Below are 22,500 nucleotides of genomic sequence, written 5' to 3' on the forward strand. Positions count from 1 at the left end.
TGCTGAATATATCTAATTACATATTCCCACCCCATATTTACCTCAATTATTTTTTTGAAATTAAATTTCAAAATATATGTACAGGCTTGAAATGTAATGTGATTGTGTTTCAGCAACATTATATTATAAGAAATAACTTGCATTTCTTCTTTGTATTAGTTTTTAGTTTCAGGATTGTGTGAAGGGGTGTGTGTACTGATAGGCACGTGTGTCCCTTGCTCCCTTGTATCTCTTGGTTTTCAAGATATAATGTGTGTGTGCATGTGTGCGTGTAAAAGAGAAGGAGAATGCACACACACACACACACACACACACACACACACACACACACACGAGCACACACACACACACACGAGCACACGCACCCTCTGCCTCACTTTTTCAAACGCATCAAAACCAGAGCCAAGTTTAGTACATCTCTTTTTAATCACATAGAAAAGAAACATACTTTATACAAAATAGGCTTTTTTCTTCACTTTGAGTCATAGCCACCCAGTCCAACAGAGGAAGAGAGAGCCCTGTGTTCAAAAGCAGCAACCAACGGGGGGAAAAGGGACTCCTTCCTGTCTTCCGGTTCCTCTCTCTCCAGCAAAGGTAATCAAAGAACAAAGGAAAGCAAACTGTACTTAACAGTCTATCCTTGCTGCCTTGTTACCTTAAAAAAAAAAGAAAGAAAGAAAAAATATTGAATTGTTTCAAGAAACTGTATTTCTGGAGGACTGATAGCAGCATCCGTTTTGCCGTACCTAGACATTCTGCTAAGAAATACTGATGAGACAGCAGTATACTGTACTAATCCCCACCCCAGGACAAATCACATATAGGATGCATAGGGACAACAGAGGACCGGTTTGTCAGACTGCGGTGTATGCACCTCCTGGCTGAAGACCTTGGATGCTGACGCCTCTGTGACCGAGGACCCTTGCTCACAGAAGCACACGCTGTGCATCACTGAACTGCCACTCGGTCAGCCATTATATGGGGCACAGTGGAAATAACCTGTGATGTATTTGTTTGGTGGAAAACCTGCCAATACCTCCTTTGGTTGAGTAATGGATTTCGTTTCGTGGCCTTTAACGATTACGTGCTGCCTTCGTCAGCGGATAACGACTCTGCTTGCTGCATGTACTAAGGAGGCTGGGCCGGGCCGCAAAAGGGTTCTGTCTCGCTGCAGTTCAAAGGTCGGGCTGGGCCGGGCCGGGCCGCAAAAGGGTTCTGTCTCGCTGCAGTTCAAAGGTCGGGCCGGACCGCAAAAGGGTTCTGTCTCGCTGCAGTTCAAAAGCCAGGCCGGGCTGGGTCGGGCCGGGCCGCAAAAGGGTTCTGTCTTGCTGCAGTTCTGACTGAACGGAACAGGCTTGATAGAACGAGGCCTTCACCATAGGAGCTCCTGTAAGCATCGCTGCTGTGTGATGTGGCTGGCAAGCCGCAGCGGTAAATTAGAGGCGGTTGTGTTACAGCCATGTGTGTTCTAGTGGCTGGAATGTGGTTCTGTACCGGTGAGACTGAACCAAGCCTTCAAGTGGTGGCATACGAGAGTGAAGCGTGGCATACGAGCGTGAAGCGTGGCAGACGAGCGTGAAGCGTGGCATACGAGCGTGAAGCGCGGCATACAAGCGTGAAGCGCGGCATACGAGAGTGAAGCGCGGCATACGAGCGTGAAGCGCGGCATACGAGAGTGAAGCGCGGCATACGAGCGTGAAGCGCGGCATACGAGCGTGAAGCGTTTGCCAGGCCGTTCCCACTGAGTAACTGCCTCGGCCAGCATGATGTCATTACAGGCAAGCTGCCTCCCGTAGACTAAATGAAAGAGCTACACGTCTCTGCTCCCAAGGTTGGGTGAGCGTAATGATTATAGCCCAGAAGGGATGAGAATCAGAGAGGGCCAATGACACCACCTGAGGGAATGTTTTTCAAACGAGGGAGCATGAGAGAGAGAGAGAGAGAGAGAGAGAGAGAGAGAGAGAGAGAGAGAGAGAGAGAGAGAGAGAGAGAGAGAGAGCGAGAGCGATACATATAAGAGAAATAAATAAAAAGGAAGACACAGGCAGTAGAGGGAAATAGCTGAACCTGTTTGCGGGTGCAATGTGACAGTGACATTATTTCGTGAGGAGGGAACAAGGGAAATGATGTTATTTCTGGAGTGTGCGGATGTTAGAACTTTTCTCATGGGTGAGACAGCAGAAGAGAGTGAGAGAATGTGTGTCTGTGTGTGTGTGTGTGTGCGTGTGTGTGTGTGTGTGTGAGCGTGTGTGTGTGTGTCTGTGTGTGTGTGTCTGTGTGTGTGTGTGTCTGTGTGTGTGTGTGTGTGTGTGTGTGAGCGTGTGTGTGTGTGTCTGTGTGTGTGTGTGTGTGTGTGTGAGCGTGTGTGTGTGTGTGTGTGTGAGCGTGTGTGTGTGTGTCTGTGTGTGTGTGTGTGTGTGAGCGTGTGTGTGTGTGTGTGTGTCTGTGTGTGTGTGTGTGTGAGCGTGTGTGTGTGTCTGTGTGTGTGTGTGTCTGTGTGTGTGTGTGTGTGTGTGTGTGAGCGTGTGTGTGTGTGTCTGTCTGTGTGTGTGTGTGTGTGTGTGTGTGAGCGTGTGTGTGTGTGTGTGTGTGAGCGTGTGTGTGTGTGTGTGTGTGAGCGTGTGTGTGTGTGTGTGTGTGAGCGTGTGTGTGTGTGTCTGTGTCTGTGTGTGTGTGTGTGTGTGTATGTGTGTGCATATTTGGGTGTGTGTGCAGGGAGACATCTGCGTTAACGGGCTGCAGGTGGAACAACTGCTGGTCCGAGTCGGCAGGAGGTGCAGAATCTGCAGGTTTTTTTTTTTTTTTTTTTTTTTTTTTGTTTGTTTGTTTTAAAAAAAGGAAAACAACTGCCCTCACGTGCTCTTAACGCCTCCACAACATGCGTGCTTGACATACGTGCGTCCTCACACACATTCACAAAACACACGTAAACACACACGCGCACATCCTTGTCCCACATTCTGCAAAGTCAAAACGAAACGGCAGCGGCCCATCAAAGGGGCTTTCAGACGCGAGGGAGTGTGCGCGGATGGGGAATAGAAAGCGCGAGTGTCTGCGAGTGTGTCCTTTTTAGGTGGGTGGTTTCTTTGTGATAAGGATTGGACTGAAGACTGTGCTTTAGGTACTCCACTCACCTCTGCAGCTGCTAACTGTAAGCCTTGCAGTTTGCCATCTTTTTGTGAGACAGTCAGGGCTGAGCAGACTTTTATTACTGCAGTCGTTAAAAATCTTAGGCGACCTTTTGTTAAACAAGGGCGTCATCTTCGGCAAGAGGCCGTCCGCCGGCCAGTGCCGCGTTAGCGGCGCGTCGTACGCGCGATGCATCCGAACGCATCTGAACGCGGAGACAAAGCAAGAACCGACAGAAAAGGCCGGCGCTCAAGGACTCGAAAGTAGCCGGATCGCATCAGCGAGGTCCAGGGCCATGTTTGATTTGCGCTCTGGTGCGGAGGAGGTTCCGGCAGGGCGCGCTGTCAATCACGATCCCAAAAGCAAGGCGGAACGAGCTGGCAGGCAAGCTCGATCTGCTCCGGCCGTTCAAACGCAGGCGCAACGCGAAGAGAAGAGGGCCGGCAGAAGGGGAGAGGACGAGAGGAGGGGAGAATAGGAGATGAGAAAGAGGAGTCCAGAAAGAAAGGGGGTCTTGCGGTAGAGAGGAATGGGCGATGAGGTGAGAGGGGGAAAGACAGAGAAGTGAGAAAAGGACAGTAGAGAGGGAGGGAGACAGAGAGTATTAATGTAGTGCCAGACATGAAGGTGATGACAAACAATTTTATGCCTGGGTGAATACCACACTAGCACAATGCTTCTGCCTAAGGCTTCATTTCAGCTTAGGCCTCTGGTGCAGTTCATGACACACATCTTGTGTGTATAATCTCCCCCACTCTTTTGCTCGGTGGAGGTTTCACTGTGCCTTAGTGTCTGAGCACTGCCTAATGGAGCTACGCAAAGATGAGCCCATTTCACAGACTTGCCTCCCCGCCCCGAGTGCAATGCCAGATGCCCTACGTCCATGAAAAACGGAACGGGAACATAAAAGAAGAAGGAAACAAAAAACAACACCGCATTGTCAATTCAGAGGCGCCGTCATTCAGGAGCTCTCGGCCTGCGCTCGCACAGTGCGGGTCCACAGTGGTACGGTTTGGATTTCTGCTCGTCACTTCTCCCAGCAGAGGTCTTTCCCTCCCATTGACGAACAAGGCAGGCGGCAGCTTTATTTACTGCACCTGTGTTTGGGTGAGCCTGGTGAATTATAGAGTACACGCTTGTACGGAGGTGTAAGCTGCAATTCCTTCTTCCAACTTGTCATGTCTGCAGGCAACCGAACAGACTCCATTTCCAGGAAATGGCCAAGGGGAGGCAATTGGTTAAAAGTGCCTTTGTGTTGAGCTAGAATCAGTTTCACTTCACTGAATCCTAACTTTACTCATGGTAAGGTATACAGCAAAACTACAGGTGAGGAGACTGGACTATGTTACACTACATCTGTGCTATCAGCCAGAAGGGGGGCATCTCTGCTTTTTTTTTGCTTCAGCAGTGTCAGAATCGATGCTACTTCCTGTTTCTTGCTTCTTTGTGGGCATCAACGGAGCTGAGTGTGGTGCTGGCGCTGTCTGGATTGTTGAAGAGTCTGGCCAATGGGGTCTGGGACCTAACTGGTCAGGTGGAGAGCTCATAATAAAATAATGACAACCCTCTGACCCAAAATAACCCTCTTCACCATTACATCAGTTACAGGACTAGGTAAAACCACAGTGTTTTTAATGTCACCAGCAGCTGGACCGACTGAGTTATATTTAAGCAAATGTAACGTAATAAAAAAAAGACAACAATATGAGATAAATAAACTAAAAAAGAGGGAAACAAGGCTGGAACACAGAATATGTTTTCACACTTTCGCAAGTTCAAGTCTGTGTGTTCTATCCAAGTATCTACACACCTTGCTTGTATTCAGTGCATTTTAAATATATATATATATATATATATATATATATATATATATATATATATATATATATATATATATACATATATATATATAAAGCAATGTTGTAATTTTCAGTGTGAAAGTCAGTCAGTGTAATTGCACCTGGCCCTTCTCACAGAACACATTCCACATTAGGTCCATGTTAAAAGGAACCAGACAACGTACGGCTTGATGCGCTATGCACATTTTTTCAGGCAACTTGCTGGCTTGTCAAGATTATTATTATTTTTAAAAAAATTTTTTTGAGGCGTTTTAACTCAGTGACGCATCACCATTCAGGGCTTATGTTTGTAACTCTGCATTCTCTTAATTCCAGGGAATGACAGTCTCATTAAAGGGGATCCAAAATGTCAGCCCATGTTTTTCTAGAAGAACTGAACTGCAGAGACAGCACTGAGTGATCCTTCTCCTCTATGACTCTCTTTCCAGTCACTTTGGCCAATGGTGGACTCCTCAGACCAAGAGTCCACAAGCTCGAGTCTTGAGCAATGTTGGGAAGTCCTTAGGCAGCTAATCATTAGAGCCATGGGGATGTGAATGTTCATATCCAGGTCATTTTGTTTGTTTGTTTTGTTTTCATTCCCAGTAAATGCCACTTAACCAGATTATATATGATCTGAGTTCGAAATAAAAAGACTCTGTGTTAAGTACAACATGTGCTGCCCTTGAATCTGCCTCGTTGCGGCAGCCAGGGGTAAAGCAGTTACTCGGAGGACACACTAGGTTAAACCAGAGGAGAGAAAATTACAGTTGGTATCACCACCTGAAATGGTGCAGCTACGTCCTGGCACCAAACACAGAAAGCTGTTTCTTAGCAGGCTTCTGGGCCAATTAAGAGCTTCCTCGGAGCCATGACCAGCACGCTTGGTTGGAACGGAGACTAGAAGGCACAAAGGGGTGCTGCAGACCCCACACTGATTAAAAAACTGTGCATCTATCCAGTACATGATTCCTAACAGCATTCGCTAAATCAGGCTCATCACGTGTATGAGTAGTCTATATCTGGGATGCCTCCTTCTCGGTAGCCGCGATTGGTGCCATAGCCTGAGTTGGTCATGTGATGGTTCGGTTTGTATAGGCCTGTGCCATTGGAGGGGAAGATAGTGTGTATGATGTAATCTTCTCGGATTGGTTTGGGCTGCAGGGGCTCTCTGGCTGCCATTGGTGTCATCTGGAAGCCAGGTCCTCGGATCTCTAGGATGGTGGTGTCCTTCTTAGTGCCTGATTCAATGTAGTCATCGTAGTGCTTGCTCTTACGTGAGCTACTGCGGCTGTAGTGATCCCTTGAGGAAAAGCGCCCAGCCCGATGCCCATACCAGCAGAATATGCCAAAGATAAGTGCAAGGGAGACTATGGCTGTAGCGCCACCGATGATCCCAGCCAGTGGGAGTGAGGTGATCTGCTCCGAGCCCTGACCATCGCCCTGGTCGACATCTGACAGGCTGGGATCAGATGTCTCAGCCTTGGCGCACACTGGAACCTCATCAGAGTCCATGTCTGTGCTGGACATGCTGCCTTTGTTCCCACTGCCAGAGACTAGTGGCACCATACAGATGATGTAACTGGATGCTGGCTGGAGGGCAGTAAGGAGATACTCTCTGCGGTCTCCCCTCACCAGAGTCTCTGTGATGGAACCCATGGTGGCACTAGTCCCCAGGCGGAGCCAACTGAGCCTGAAGGAAGAAGATGGTTGGGCCACGCTCCATGTAACTCTGATGCTGTCGTGGGACAGAGTCTTCACATTCAGAGCCAGGTTCTTGCCCACGCCACTGCTGCCAAGAGTGTAGTCCAAGCCTGTGTCTGGAAGTCCCAGACCTGGACGCTTGGACCGCAGGGTGAACAGAGAGCCTTGCGGAGGGGACAGAGTCGTGGAGCTGGCCGCTACTCCTGGTCCTCCCATTCTGCTGCCGCCAGCACTCCCCCCTCCTGTGGAGCCCGGACCACCTACCCCTCCACCTCCAGCAGCTGCCAGCTCGCACTCGTCCATCTGGCTGGTAAGGTCCCTTAGTGACATGTCACGCACACGCTCTGGCGACTGGCAAGTCAGTCCTCGGACTGTGATGGTATTCCCCTTGGCCTCCAGCCAGTCGTACAGCCAGCGCAGGTTGCATCCACAGTGCCAAGGGTTGCCACGCACGAGCAGCTGCCCGAGGGTTTCCAAGTCCCGGAACAAACCTCTGGGAAGTGTGGTCAGGTTGTTACCAGAGAGATCCAGCCTCTGTAATCTACGCATTCCATCCAGGGAGCCCCGTGGCATATGGATGAGCGCGTTGTCCTGGAGGGAGAGTCTCTGCAGGTGTGCACTGGGTAGATTGAGAGGTGGAGTTTGAAGGGAGTTCCGCACCAATGAGAGCTCTGTGAGGTTCGAAAGACGTGAGAAGGTGTCGTCTGCAATGCGCTGATTGGCCAAGAGGTTACCGTCCAAGACAAGGCGGCGAAGAGAAGACAAGCCACGAAAGGCGTGTGTGGGGATCGTTGAAATGCGGTTGTCATCTAACCGAAGTTCCTCCAGTGAGGCTGGAAGCCCAGACGGAATGCTGGAAAGGTGGTTTCGGGAGAGGAAGAGCAGTCGTAGGCGCGGGTTGTCGGCAAAAGCCTGGTCTTCTATACTAACCGTGGACACCGAATTGTCGTCCAAATGCAACTTCTCCAGCAGAGGGAGCCTGGCCAGCGCCGCCCGTGGCAACACCCGGATGTTGTTGTCTTGGAGATGTAGCTCCCGTAATGATGGTGGTAGATGCATGGGAAAGTCATCCAGCTCATTATCATAGAGATATATGACCCGCACTGTGGTGAGGTGCTCGAGGGACGTGGGCAGTCCTGCATTGTCTATGTGATTGTTTTGAAGATAAAGGACAGTGGCAGATGGGGGCAGTGGTGGGATGGCACTGAGCCTGCGGTCATTGCAGTAGATAAAGTCTTCGTCGCAGCGGCACACAGACGGGCACACCGCGTCCCCCTCGCCGTCCAGTCCCTGCGAGGAAGCCGCAGCGCACTCCAGCATCTCGGCCAATAGCGTGAGGCACAGCAGGGAAAGGAAGAGCCAATCGCGAAGCTCGGCCACGCTGTCAGGAGCCATGATGCCCAGGGCTCCTCTTCGGGAAGCTGTGCCTTCTTTCTCTACTTGGCTACTTTATGGCTCCCAGGATGTATGTACTCCTGGCTCAGTTGCAGAGGAATCTAGTCTATGCTCACAGTAGGCCTAGACTGGTTAACCTAGGGAGAGAGAGAGAAAGCAGAAACAAGTTTGAATTAACACCCAAAGACCCCACTGAAAGAAAAACCCTGGAATGCCGCATTCAGTGTAGGTTTATTACATCATATATCTAAACACATCCAAACCAAATATGTATAGTCACGACTTGACTGAACAGCAAAACCAAACTGCCTATATTTGCGAGTAGGAGCCACCAGTCACGTGGTATGAGGGTATGAGGGAGATTAGGAGAAATGGGCCAGATCGACCTGATGACAGCTGCCGTCGGAGTAAAATCTTGCTCACTGATATGTGGAGCTTAATGTAACAGAACGCAAGTTAATGCCAAAAGAAGGCTTCCACATACCACTGGTAGTGACAAACGGCAGCGGACATACCACTGTTCCTAAATGGCCATGTTGTGCTTGTGTGTGCCACTTACTCTGGAGTGTGTGCACACAGAGATTTTAGTGCAAACACTGATGTTTTAAGCATGGACACCCTTGGTTTCCTTCTAGACCCAGTGTGATAATGCTGACACACCTTTTCTGTATCAGCCCTGTGAACACGAATGGGTTTGCATCTGTGTGTGTGTGTGTGTACATGCGTGTGGTGTTTGTTTAAGTGTTGGAAGGGGGAGGGAGTGGTGAGGGATAACGGGATGATTAAACAGCTGGTCAAATGAATCTGTCAAGTAGTATGAGGTATTGAGGTCACTTTATTCAGAAAAACAAAAACGAGAGAGAGAGAGTGAGAGAGAGACATACACAATAAGAGGAGAGTGGGAGAGATTACAGAGCATATGGATTTGTTATTATGGATTAAGGATGACTGTGTGTGTGTGTGTGTGTGTGTGTTGGTGTGTGTGCGTGTGTGTGTGTGTGTGCGCGTGGGTGTGCGTGTGTGTGCGTGTGTGTGCATGTGTGTGTGTCTGTGTGTGTGTGTGCATGTGCGTGGGTGCGTGTGTGTGTGTGTGGGTATGTGTGGATGTGTGTGTGTGTGTGTGCATGTGTGCGTGTGCATGTGCGCGTGTGTCTGTGTGTGTGCGTGTGTGTGTGTGCGTGTGTGTGTGTGTGTGTGTGTGTGTGTGGGTGTGCGTGTGTGTGTGTGTGTGTGTGCATGTGTGTGTGTCTGTGTGTGGGTGTGTGTGTGTGCATGTGCGTGGGTGCGTGTGTGTGCATGTGCGTGGGTGCGTGTGTGTGTGTGTGGGTATGTGTGGATGTGTGTGTGTGTGTGCATGTGTGCGTGTGCATGTGTGTGTGTGTGTGTGTGTGTGTGTGTATGGCTGTGTGTGTGTGGGGGGGGTATGTGTGTGTGTCTGTGTGTGTGTTTACGGGTGTGCGTGTGTGTGTGGGTGTGTGTGTGTTTTGTAGATGACGAAGATTGTGTTAATTGAAGATTGTGTAATTGTGTTAGAGGCGGGCTGTAAGCTTACTGTACAAATATTCTGAAGTATCAGTCACTTGTACAGTCAATCAGTAATTGTGACTATAATTGTACTTTTGTTGTGTTTATATTTGGGAGTCTTGGTCATGTACACAAATTGATTATTAGGGGTTTTCAAATTCTCAGTTTACCAAAGATAAAAGTAAATCAACTTGCAAAATACAGATCTATATCTGCATTTACTGTAGACCAGCACAACTGGAGGAAAAGGTGCCTTATTTGTCCGTAAAGGTTCTCTACTGTGGACTGTGCTGTTATAACTGTTGCTGATGTGCTCACTTGTTTGTGCATTACATGCCAATTTGTGCATTTCATTTTGGGTCTTTTAACCTTTTTTTTTTTTAACTGTAGACTTAAATAAAGAAGTTAAAATATGTGTTTTTCTGTTCTCAGTGTTCACTTAAAATATATTTCCTACATGACATTTCTGTGCAGACTGTGTCTGAGTCACAGGGAAGCTGATGTGCAATCACGTCTGTGCTTATAGATGGATGCTAGAATTTATGTGGATGCGTGTGGGACCCTGTGCATCCACTAGCATTCGTGTGTGTGTGTGTGTGCGTGTGTGTGCAGCTGTGTGTGTGTGGGGGGGGAGTCTGAATCACTGGGGAATAGGCTGAAATGCGTCTGCCCAGACAGCCTGTCGCCTGTGGTCCCCCTCATCCCCCCGTTTCTCCAATATTCCAGCCAGTGTGAGGGTAGCCTGGGACTCTATCAATTTACATGCTGGGACCCTGGGACAGGCCTGAGCAAGAGAGAGAGCATATCCGCAGCTCGGCTATCTCCCCCAATAAAATTCCCGGCATAACAATGAAACCATATCTGGTGCTCCCGGCTGTCACGTGCATGTGTGCGAAATAAAAATTATGGTTTTATCAGGGAGGAACACCGACGTATGGGAAGATGCGGCAGCGTTCGATGGCGGGCGGGAGATAAAGCCCGAGCGCGCTTATCGGCGTGCCAGCGCATGTCTGGAAATATGAGCTTCTTTTGAGTTGGGGAACTGGAAAGAGAGGACGTAGGAATACAGCCTGGAAAGACGGATGCGCTGATGAAGACGCGAGGAAACGGGTGAATTAGTGAGCAGACGGACGGACGAGAGGAGAAAACGTATGCTCGTTTTAAGGCGGGTGTTCTGAGAGTCACACATATCCAGAACTAAGAAATCTCCACTGGATTCATCCTCCCATTTTCTTTCCACAGCAGGGGTGTATTCTTTACTGCGGTGTCAGGTGTGCTGAGAAAGCAGCTAACTAGTTACATTAACTTGTCAAACAATTATCACCGATTACAGAATCCAAGACCAGATATAGATTGGAGGGCCAGACTTGAATAACTCTGTCCCAGAGCTTCACCTTCCTATTACTTTGGTTATCGATTAACCTCTGAGAATGGTAGAATTCACATCGATGTTCAGCCACCCCTATCAGAAATGCAATTGGGCCAGAGCACACAAAATGTATGAACATAATGCTAAACTGTGGAGTTGTAAAGATGTGTTATTAGAGAGGGGTTTTGGCAGTGTCTGTCTTTGCTGTGAACAATATGAGTAAAACGTCTTGCAAGCTAATGTCTAGGCCTGCATTATGAATCACTTGCATTCAGTCAGTGCACTGGTGCCATTAGTATCAAATAAAAAGAAAACTCACAGGCAGTATAAGGGTGGAAAATCTGCTGACTTCCTCAAAGTTACTATGGTAGCTGTCCCTCGGCAGTAAAAGTTTTCAGTGATAAATATATGATAGAATGTAAATAAACATTTAACATGTTTACACTCTTAAATGATTAATGAGCTGCAAATCTACTAATTCCTGAAGTGATTTCTAATACTGAACTACATTTCAGTGTAATTCACTCAATTATATAATGCTTACGACAAAAGAAACATTCTAGATTTATTGAATATGCAGACAAACATTAAGCAAGTAAATAAAAAAGGTGGAACTCAGTACACACACAGACTGTAATGTGGCTTCTTGCTGCTAGCTAGTCAGCAAACCACATAGTGCTGTACAAATAAAATAAAACCCTGAAGAAGGGAGTGAAAGTAGGCCATTTGCTCAGGGGTCATGTGGAAATAGTTGGCAGATTATATGACAACAGGAAGAGACCGCGAGAGTCAGGTAGGTATATGCTGTACATATTGGAGGGGTGGGGTTAAAGGCTTCCTGTATCTCCCAACTGTCAGTTATAAGTCAAATGACTGTCAACAGGAATGTTTTGAAAGCCTCGGCTGAGATTGACAGTGTGGTTTAAACCTTCATACTTTAACACAGAGCGACAGTCAGATGTGTCCATATTCCTTCTGCATCAGCAGTCTTCTGGGGTTCCAACAACTGAATGACCAAGATTTCTCTCTCTCTCTCTCTCTCTCTCTCTCTCTCTCTCTCTCTCTCTCTCTCTCTCTCTCTCTCCCCCCTTTTCCTCCCCTCTCTTTGACAGTGATGTTTACAGAGTAAATTCCACTTGGCAACTAAAGGAGCATGTTCCACAATTAAAAACCTGTTACCCACGGACTTCATTGGTCCTCTCCTTCTGATTCGCAGATTAAATGTAAATATTTGAAGCATTAGCGATTAGCAGCCAAGCCAGACCCCTGCCCCACCCCCAGATAAATACCAGGCGACCAAGCAATGAAGCTGAGCAGCGTTGAAGAGACAGAGGGAAAAGAAACAGTGGACATATTCAAATACAAATAAATGAACCAGAAATTGAGTTTGCAATGTCCATGGGCTCCTTCATTTAACACAGTTAAATGAGTGACTGTACTGTCTGATGGGATCAGACCTGAGTCGAAGGCGGCAACACAACTGGCAATTTGTTAAGAGGCCTTTCTTTTGTGATCTCTCCTTACACTCAACGCTAGCTTTATTAGAAACATTTATTTATTAGAAACACCTTGTAGGTGTACAGGCCATCTGTTTCCATGCACAGCTAGAATCGGCTCATTCTTTCTCGAGAGGCAGTGCCTAACCATGGGATCACTGTTGGCTGGATATTTTTAGGTGCCAGACCATTTTCAACCCAACCGTGACACTAGCACGTCCAAAGACTGCAGAGACACTGCTGTTCCTGATATATTCGCCCCATCCAAGCACCCGCTATTGCCATCTACCAGGTCAGTGTCACTGAGGTTGACTGCTTCTGCTCCTCACAACGGTGAAACTGTTGAGAATTTTGCATCACCCAAAAACTACCTTGTCAGCTGTTGTCTTGCAGTCAGTAACTCAAAAGTGATTAACAAGGTGCAAATTGTGCACAGCTAGCGTCTGTAACACCTATAAAAGGTACCTGTGAGGTGTAGGTAATAAAGTGGTTAGCGAGCGTAGTTTGAAAGGTCGTGTTCTAAATTGGATTTATTAACTCAGAATAGTATGATGGGTGATGATGGATGATGATATATATTCACATGCTACTGTGTAATATAAGATGTGCTATTAAATATATTATTACTGTATAATGTATTATACAAGAGTGTAATTCTATCACTAATGACTGAAATGATACTTTGTTCATAACTAGAAGGTCAAACAAAAACAACTGTAAAGACTTTTTTGTACTCTACATGCGATCGCATTGACCTCTCACCGGACACCACAATGTTCTCTGCCTGCAGGATGTAACCGCAGTGTTCTCAAACGCTCCCGCCTCCTCTGCAAAGAAGAGGATGAACCCGGCACTGAGGCTGCACCGAGCAGGCGGAAGCCATGCACGTTTCACATTCGGGCACATGCTAGCCGCTCCCGCTCGCTCCGATCACCACTCCGGCAGGCGGGTCTCTCCGTCTTCCTGTCCCACCACATTCTCTCCTTCATCATTGCTCCCTTTAGTCTTTCTTTCAAACAACTTTGGTTTCAAAGCTCAAAGCAGGCTATGGGCTTAAAGTGGTATTGACTGCTCTTTAACATCCTAATGTTTTATGATAAGAAAAGCTTTTATACTACGAAAAGCTTTGGGGGGGGGGGGGGGGGGCTGTGTTATTCAGACATGCACTCACTCTTTCTCTCTCTCTCTCTCTCTCTCTCTCTCTCTCTCTGTAATTTCCCCTTCAGCCCTTGCACATCTTTTATTTTCCCTTCAGAAAAGTCAGCCTATGATTCATCAGGATAGATCCATTGCGGCGGACTTCCTTAAGAGGAGGCATTTATTTTTCTGCACATCGGCTTTGTTGATGTGGTGCAAATGACAATTTAAAGGCTAGAGTATAGCCATTAAAGGTGCAATCACAATGTTCTCAACTAATCTGTAAAGAAATCAAACAATGTCACCCTGTGAAATGACATTGGAGATAACGAATCAGTTGAATAATTCATTGCCATTTAGAAATCTTCCACAACAAAGTACCCTGATTTTAAATTTGAACTTGAAATCGAGAGGTGCTAAAAACAGCTCCACAGCTGTTCTGTGGCTAGCTCTGGGATTCATTTCTGAGGGAACGGAAACTTTACAAGGTGGATTGCCAAAAAACAGCCTACCAAAATATAACCACCAGGGGTCAGCTTCATGTACATGCATTAAGCGTAGTCTTGAACTAAACTGTATTGTCAGTGGTGACTCAACACGGAAAGTCTTTTTTAGTCTATGTTTAGGACTATTCTTGGACTGAGAAAATACCAGTTGGTATTTCAGTCTGCGTATTTTAGATGGCTTTAGTGCTCTACAGTACTTTAGTATGCTGGTGTGATTTAGGGTGCTAGCTTTGCCCTTATGTATTTTAGGATACTAGAGCGCTCCTGTCATAGTGTGCCCGGGTGCTTTTGTGAGCTAGTGTTCTTTATGCTGTGCAGTACAGTGAAAGTGCGATGGCTTCAACTGTGTGCTGTGGTGTTCAAATGTGCTACTGCGTTAATCTAAAATTCCTAAAGAGTTAGCTTTTTCAGTTGAAGCACTGAGTCTGTTTTAGCTAAACTGGATCCACAGATGCAAACTTCAGTCATTTGCTGACAGTCTGTGCATTCGATCCTACATCGACTGTTCAGAAAGGAAGCCTCCTTATTTTTTTGTTATGTCAAATGATAGGTTGAACATTCATTTTGTGTGTGTGTGTGTGTGTGTGTGTGTGTCTGTGTGTGTGTGTGTGGGGGGGGGCTCCAGACTATAAGATTTAGACATGAGGGTGTTGGCTTTCATTCTGCATGGCTGCATGTCGGCCTGTGGTTAGAGTAGGTGGATACTTAACATGTCTGAATATTGCATTTGTATTCAATCCGTCATTTTCGGTTAGATAAAAAGATGGCAGTGTGTTTAAATCCAAATTGAACAACGTCTATCTCCTTTTCTCCCTCCGTCTGTGTCTGTCTCTCTCCCTCCCCTCCATTATACTCCATATCTGAACGTGCTCTGAATAAGAAACAAGCCAGCTGATTGAGTCGCAATTTCTCCCTGCCGCTCACATGCAAGCCCTTCTGTTCCGTTCTGCCACTTTTTACCAACCTTTCTTCTCTCTCTCTCTCTCTCTCACACACACACACACAAACACACACACACACACACACACACACACACACACACACACTCTGTATTTCAAATTCAAGCTCTTCCTCCTGTCCGTAAGCCTCTTTCATCTCCTCCTCCTCCTCTCAATTCGTTTGCCTTTGATTCCTTCATTTGTCTCTTTCTTTCCAGCCTGTCCCCCTTTTCTGCACAGCATTCTGTTCGGCGAGTTCTCTTCCATCCCTCCCGCTCTCTTTCTCTGTCTCTCTCTTACTCTATCTCTGTCTGTCTCTCACTCTCTCTCCCCTTTTTCCACTGCACTCATTTAATCCTTTCTTTTTGGTCTTTTTTTTTTTTTTTTTTTTTTGCCTTCCAGCTGATGAAAGCCCTCGCCTGCACATAACACTCTTCCCCATGTCCCTGTTGCCACTGGAGTAATCGGACCGGGAGACGCTGAGTCCCATCCTACTTTGCCCTGTAACATGCACATTTCTGCCCTATTCCTTTTTGAAATGCACAGCCATATTCAATGTCACACACACAGGTGCCGTGTCAGACGCAGAGGGCCCAACAATACAGTGTCCTACGTCAAGTACTGCAAATCGCAACAGTTATTCATTTCTGAAGTGCCCATTCGCAAGAATGTCGGGTGAAGTGGAATATAAACAGGAGGGTGTTGTGGCTAATTTGCGTTTTCTCAGCCACTCATATTACACTTCTTGTCCCTTTAACCAGCAGCAGTTAGACACAAACATTTTAGGGCATTAGCAAGAGAGGTTTCCAGAAGACAGTAAACAAGCAAATATTTGGAACTACATAATACATTCTGTAATTCCATCAAACCACAGCAAACCACGAGGAGAAGGACTGCTGACATAAAATTAGAAGCCAAAAGCTGAATGTATGCAATGCATTAAAAGAAAATGTAAACAGCTTTCCCCCACATAACTTTGGCAAAGCTATGTAGCATCAGATTTGCGGTTCACACTTTTCCTGCCCTCTGCTCAGGTCTAGCCAGACTCCCTATATAAGACTCCAACTGAATAGATAAGTTGTATTCTAAAGGATTTTTTTTATAACTGGCATTAACTAACAGTCATTAAATGTTAGTGCTCATATCTGTCAACAAGGAAATCATAATTGTGTTTATTGGACTGTTATTCCATAAACCACTGATCACTGCATTACATATCTGGCATTTGTTTTTTTATTCTTCTCCTTTTGTGCACGCAGTGTTCCCATGAAAATATCAGATCTGGGTTTTAGACGATTTACTGCAAATGTCTCGAATGTCTAAAATGAAAAAGGGCTGCATTACACATGGTACCTTTGCTCATTATGAATGAAACAGGGGTTGCTAAGTAATGTTAACTCATCCCACATTGTAGGTACACTTCACGGTTCCGAGGTGATGCCTCGTGCGACCTCATGTGCTCCTTGTGTGCACCAGCCCTCCTAATCTCTTGTGCCAACAAACCTGCCCAAAATTTGAGGATCGCCTCGCGTGACTCTGCCATGTCTGTTTGTTAGGAACAACAAACCATATATCCAAAGACGCCGTGTTGACTCGACTCAGAATTCAGCTTGTCTAGGATTGTCTCAGATTTTCATCATCAGGGTCATTTCAAAACGTTATTATTGTGTATTCTCTTTGAAATGTAGACATCAGGAGACTTTATCGTTTCAAACAAACACATCAATGCAGCCCATAACTTTCTCCACTGTAGATTTTTGTTCAATATGAAATAATCAATATGCATTACATAATTTTTATTACTACTTTATTGATCTCTGAGAAAATGCCAGGGTTAAAGTAGCAGACACTCAGCTTATATATACTACATAGGATAGGCTTTATAAGTTTTCATTATTTTCACAGAATAAGCTAGAAGCAGAGGTTTGTGATTGGACAGTGATTGCATTTAAAGTGTGCCGCGGTTTCCACACACTCATAATGGAAACAGAATGAGATCATTATGTAGGAAAGCAATGCTATACTTAGTGTATAGTTCTGACGTGTTGAGAGCATCACACAATGAACTACAATGCAGCAGCACAGATTGCTTTTCTAGATGGAAAAGCATTATTTTCCTTCACAACTTCAGCACCTAATTCTTAAAAACTCAACTCCTTGCTAATTGTTTTTCAATATAGAAATGAATGCTTTGCATTTCACTGTGGCATGTTTTCGGCCCGTCCTAATGAAAAGTAATATAATTTGTGTTGCATTTCACATTTTTTCACTGTCAGGACAGCTTTTTTAACGTTACACGGAATATGCTCCATACAAATTGGACAGCGCGGTACAAATGTAATGTGGCATATGCACCCATCAGAGATCTGTAATATAAGAGGGGGAGGTGGTATTCAGCGCATGTGCAGACACAATCGGGCAGGTTTGCAGATCGGACAGCTTGTTCAAAGATGTTTCACTGCTATTTCAACCTTTTGCTAACATAAACTAGCAACTAGGTAGGTATTAAGCTGAGCCCTTTATCCAAAAAATAAATAAATAAATAAAAACAATGCAGAGTAATGCTTCATTTTGGAACATGGCTTCATTTTGAAACTGTCAACTTATCTGTCAGAACGGAACTTTCAAACATTGTTACCAGCACCTTCAAAATCTTTCAAAGCCGTAATGCTGTGCCAAAAACATTACTGGCTGTAGTCTGTGGTTAAAACTGTGGTAACTGGCAGAAAGTGCCTATGTTTCTACTCTGCTAGAGGGCTAGTTATAGCTGTCAATCAACTAAACCTATCTGTCAGTCACCTCATCATAGTGCAGTAAGCAGTAAGAATTTCTTACAGGAGAAGTCATCAAAGCTTTTACATGCGGTTTGGGGCACAGTATAAGTGTTATACAGAGCCTCTGGGGCACAGTATAAGTGTTATACAGAGCCTTTGGGGCCCAGAATAAGTGTTATACAGAGCCTTTGGGGCCCAGAATAAGCGTTATACAGAGCCTTTGGGGCCCAGAATAAGTGTTATACAGAGCCTTTGGGGCACAGTATAAGTGTTATACAGAGCCTTTGGGGCACAGTATAAGTGTTATACAGAGCCTTTGGGGCCCAGAATAAGTGTTATACAGAGCCTTTGGGGCCCAGAATAAGTGTTATACAGAGCCTTTGGGGCCCAGATTAAGTGTTATACAGAGCCTTTGGGGCCCAGAATAAGTGTTATACAGAGCCTTTGGGGCCCAGAATAAGCGTTATACAGAGCCTTTGGGGCCCAGAATAAGCGTTATACAGAGCCTTTGGGGCCCAGAATAAGTGTTATACAGAGCCTTTGGGGCCCAGAATAAGCGTTATACAGAGCCTTTGGGGCCCAGAATAAGCGTTATACAGAGCCTTTGGGGCCCAGAATAAGCGTTATACAGAGCCTTTGGGGCCCAGAATAAGCGTTATACAGAGCCTTTGGGGCCCAGAATAAGCGTTATACAGAGCCTTTGGGGCCCAGAATAAGCGTTATACAGAGCCTTTGGGGCCCAGAATAAGCGTTATACAGAGCCTTTGGGGCCCAGAATAAGCGTTATACAGAGCCTTTGGGGCCCAGAATAAGCGTTATACAGAGCCTTTGGGGCCCAGAATAAGCGTTATACAGAGCCTTTGGGGCCCAGAATAAGCGTTATACAGAGCCTTTGGGGCCCGCAGGTACCCATGCCTGCAGCTAACTGTGCTGTATCTAGCGACCTGCTTCCCAGATGAGTGTTCCTTTTATTTCATCTTTTGCCTTTGCTTCCTTTTTGTTAATAAACTGTGTTCACTTCTGACATTCGTGCCTCACTCCCTCTGACTCGCTCACCCAACTATTGTGGTCACAGTAATTAAAAAATAAATAAACAAACAGTGCGTCTCACTGGAGAAGAGTTTACCTGGTAGGATGAATGGCCAAGACATGCCTTGGGTGAGGACCCAAGATCTGAGACTCAGACACGAGTCTACATACACTCTGCATGGTTATGTATACAGATATGTTATAGCGCACACACAATGACACTCATAATGTCCTTCTCATTAATATAGATTTCTCCTTCTAAATCCTATAGAAAGTATTTCAGCACCGTTCTTCTATGTGCCTAAATCTGTATGTCTATGATACCGTGTTTCCTTTACTATTTTATACTGTTGGATCATCTCTGTTATATTAACTGAACCAAACACAGGTCCTTGTGCAATTCTCAAAATCCAAATGCATTCACTATGGTGTGTGTTGAAATTTCACTGGATTGAAGACCTGTCAGTCAGCATGTCTGTCGATCACTGTAATTACTTGATAAGATCATCGGGGAGGCTGAAACCAACGCCGTGAGTTAAATGGGATCTTCCCACTTTTATTTGCCAGCTATTCATTTGGTCAGCCGTCAGACTCTCCTCCGCTTAATGGCACATTGTCTTCCTCCTTGCTGCTCACTCACGTGTGCTCATTTGTGAACACGCACTCTAACCAGCTCATAACCGCTCACTATGTAGTCATTCCACAAGAAGTTGACTATAACCACACACAGCTGAAAGGCAAAATAGATAAATAATATGTAGTGATCTTTCTGCTTTGGAGTGAAACACATCAGATCTGTTGATGGATCAAGGGACATGAAACAAGGACACAGATTAAATAGAGGGCGTTTACCTTGAACACACCCAGCTATAAGCTATAAGGCTGCCTCCAGGTGCAGTCCGGAAAGCCTCAGACTCCAATTCGCTGACTTAAAAGATCAGTATCCAAGTCGTAGCATGTGTTCTTTTTAGCGTGGGCATGTGTGTCAGGCCCCATGGGTTCGCAGATTTGAAGAACACTTCTGAGGGGTAAGAGTACAACTGTATTTGGGTGTTTTACTCCAGAAGAACACCAGACTGGAGTTTGGGAGTGCCGGATGACGGTGGAAAGTCCCAAACTGAGCAGAGACCGTGTGGGTCCATGGAAGCCCCAGTCATTGTAGTGACATAATCCACCCGAAATCCACTTCCTGCCAAGGCAAGACGTGTCACTTTTTTTTGTATGTGTTGCGTTGGTTTCGTTGGTAACAACCAAAAGGCCAGTTTCTGTGTGCTGACCCCCAGCGATGCCGAGGCTGAACCAAGACTCTCCAGTATCAGCACTGATATGGCATCTGGACCTTGGTCATCAGGCAGAGTGTTCCTTGGTCATCAGGCAGAGTGTTCCAAACGTGTGGATGGACGACTGGCGTGGCTTGCAGTCGTGCTGCATCGTGGATGGAGCCCTTCTCATCGTGCACGAGCGCTTCGCGCCGTCCCTGGTGTGCTGGAGATTTTCTTTATACTTTGTGTTTATTCTCACTTCAAGTGAAAGGACTGCTCTTAGATGTCCCCGGTAATTCAATTGATGTGCCCCACCCTTGCCAGCGATGGCCTGAGAGCAGAGACCATTGATCTTTGTTGGGTCCAGAAGAGCTTTGCTCTGCCAAGAAAACAAATGGAGGTATTTATTAGAGATAAAGTCATATTAGCTAATGCAAACAAAAAGAGGATTTAGCGGACAGTTCTGCTTTTTTGAAGAGGAACAGGATGAAGAGCAGTGTGACTCTTCGAGTCTGCATGGCTGCTAAAGCTCATACAGAATTAAAATGAGTGGGCAGTCTTGGCTGGACCTTTATAAACTGTCAGAAAACTGTCCAGAATCTTATGTTGAAGGAACCAATAATCAGCCCTATCACACATTTGTGTATCCGCTGGTAAAAATATCTATAACTTCAAATGTCTCCCAAACTGAAGAGATCTAAAACACTTAAAATATGCTCAAAATCTTCACCTTATACACTGAAAAAGTGTCTTTGGAGTAGTCACACTTTTTATGTTTGCAGTGTGATTCAAAGCTTTGTAGTTCAGAAAAATCCAGATTTTCTCTGGGCTTTTCCAGACCATATGGTGATGGAGTGTGAGGTGTTGATTTTGGCTGGTTAAACACATTAACGTGTAGCCTCACAAGGACTCCTCAGAAGATGTCTTCAGATCTTTACTATTGATGTCATGGAAGGCTCCTCCCCTCACGAGTCACGTGGTACGGCCCGCCGCATGCAGGGGGACTCCTGTGTGTGTTTGTAACCACGCCCCCCCGGGATTGCACACATGTGCACAGGGTTTACTGTTGCATGTTTGTGTGTCTATTTAAACCCGTCAGTATGTGCACCGTTGTTGATCACTGTCGCTACGTGCGTGTTAACTCCGAGCTCTGTAGCCGTAACGTTAGTTTGTGTAGTCACGCGTTAATGTGTATGTGTTCATCGTTTAATGTTAAGTGTAGAGTCATGTTTACTGTAAGTGTCATGTGTGAGTGCCACCTGTGTTTAATGTTAATAAACGTCTTGCACCGTCGAGGAAGTCTGCGTGTCCTATCCTGCGCCCTGCGGCACTCGGGCCAGCTACATTACAATTGTAAGTCTCACCAGAGTATTTAAAGGGGCACATTATCATTCTGACAAGCGTTAGTCACCGTTGTTGTAACTGATATACAGCATTACAACATACATTTGTGTACACAACTCTATTTTTATTACTATAGCATTACATTGTGCTTCTACATGTCTGCAGCGGTGTGGTAGACCTCAAAGGGTTAAACCAGAGCACAGCCATAAGGAAAAAGTAAAATGAGGTGCGTGTAGGAACCTGTCATATTACTTTCTTAACACAGCGCTACATGCAGCACCCATGCCTCATTTAAGACTGCGACGATGGGATGTTTTCCAGGAGCAGGGCAGTATGTTTCTCAAATGCGACCTCAGCTTTTCATCTGTACAAGTTTTAAATGAGATCAGTGAAGTTGATTGACTTCGACGAAGTCATTTCTGTTTTATGAGTAAGGAAGCATTTGTAGATCAGACTTCGATGAAGTCAGTTCTGTTTTGTGAGGGAGCTTTTGTAGATCAGACTTTTCAGTGCAGCCTAAACGACTTGCAGTCTTATTGATCCAGTGAACCATCAGGGACGTGGACCTGTCACGTTCAGTTATGGATATAAGATGTTTCACAGTTCACAGATTCCCTGGTGTAATTTGCAGGTGGAATAGATTGGTTTGAGAGATGGCCTTTGACATTATTACTCACATACAGACATGAGAAGAACATGTGAGTACAATCAATGAATGGTCAGTTAAAACTTGTCAGTATATAAAATTTGTCAGAGTATAAAGTATACAACAGAACTGGTTACACACCTGTGCAATATCACGTAAATGTCGACTCAAAATTGTATCACATTACAGTAATTCCATTACTTCTAAGTTGAACAGTAGGGTATTTGACATTTGACATTCTTAATCCTTTTGAGCATTAAAGGTACCAGGGTTGCACAAATTTCTGAAGGGATGTTCTGCTGCTCTTCAGAGATGTTTTTCTGTCCTCAGAGATGTTCTGCCGCTTTTCAGAGATGTTCTGCTGTCCTTCCAAGATGTTCTGCCATTCTTCAGAGATGTTCTGCTGTGC

General features: G+C 45.7%; 1 protein-coding gene across 2 annotated transcripts in view; it reads right to left on the reverse strand.

The window, feature by feature from the left end:
• Positions 1-22,500, reverse strand: part of flrt1a (fibronectin leucine rich transmembrane protein 1a) — a 45,358-nt gene that overhangs the window by 2,757 nt on the left and 20,101 nt on the right. The window contains exons 2-3 of one of the 2 annotated variants that reach the window (XM_081719665.1): positions 19,692-20,480; positions 1-8,203 (exon numbers count right to left, since the gene is read on the reverse strand). The exon at positions 1-8,203 is cut by the window's left edge and continues 2,757 nt beyond it. In XM_081719665.1, coding sequence (XP_081575791.1) covers positions 5,967-8,066 — 2,100 coding nt within the window. In that variant the 5' untranslated portion in view covers positions 8,067-8,203; positions 19,692-20,480 and the 3' untranslated portion in view covers positions 1-5,966. The remainder of the gene's footprint in view (positions 8,204-19,691; positions 20,481-22,500) is intronic. The other variant, XM_027017761.3, reaches the window with a different exon arrangement.

Source organism: Electrophorus electricus, chromosome 8 (assembly GCF_041902795.1).
Source record: "Electrophorus electricus isolate QZ-2024a chromosome 8, ASM4190279v1, whole genome shotgun sequence".
Taxonomy (NCBI): Eukaryota; Metazoa; Chordata; class Actinopteri; order Gymnotiformes; family Gymnotidae; genus Electrophorus; species Electrophorus electricus.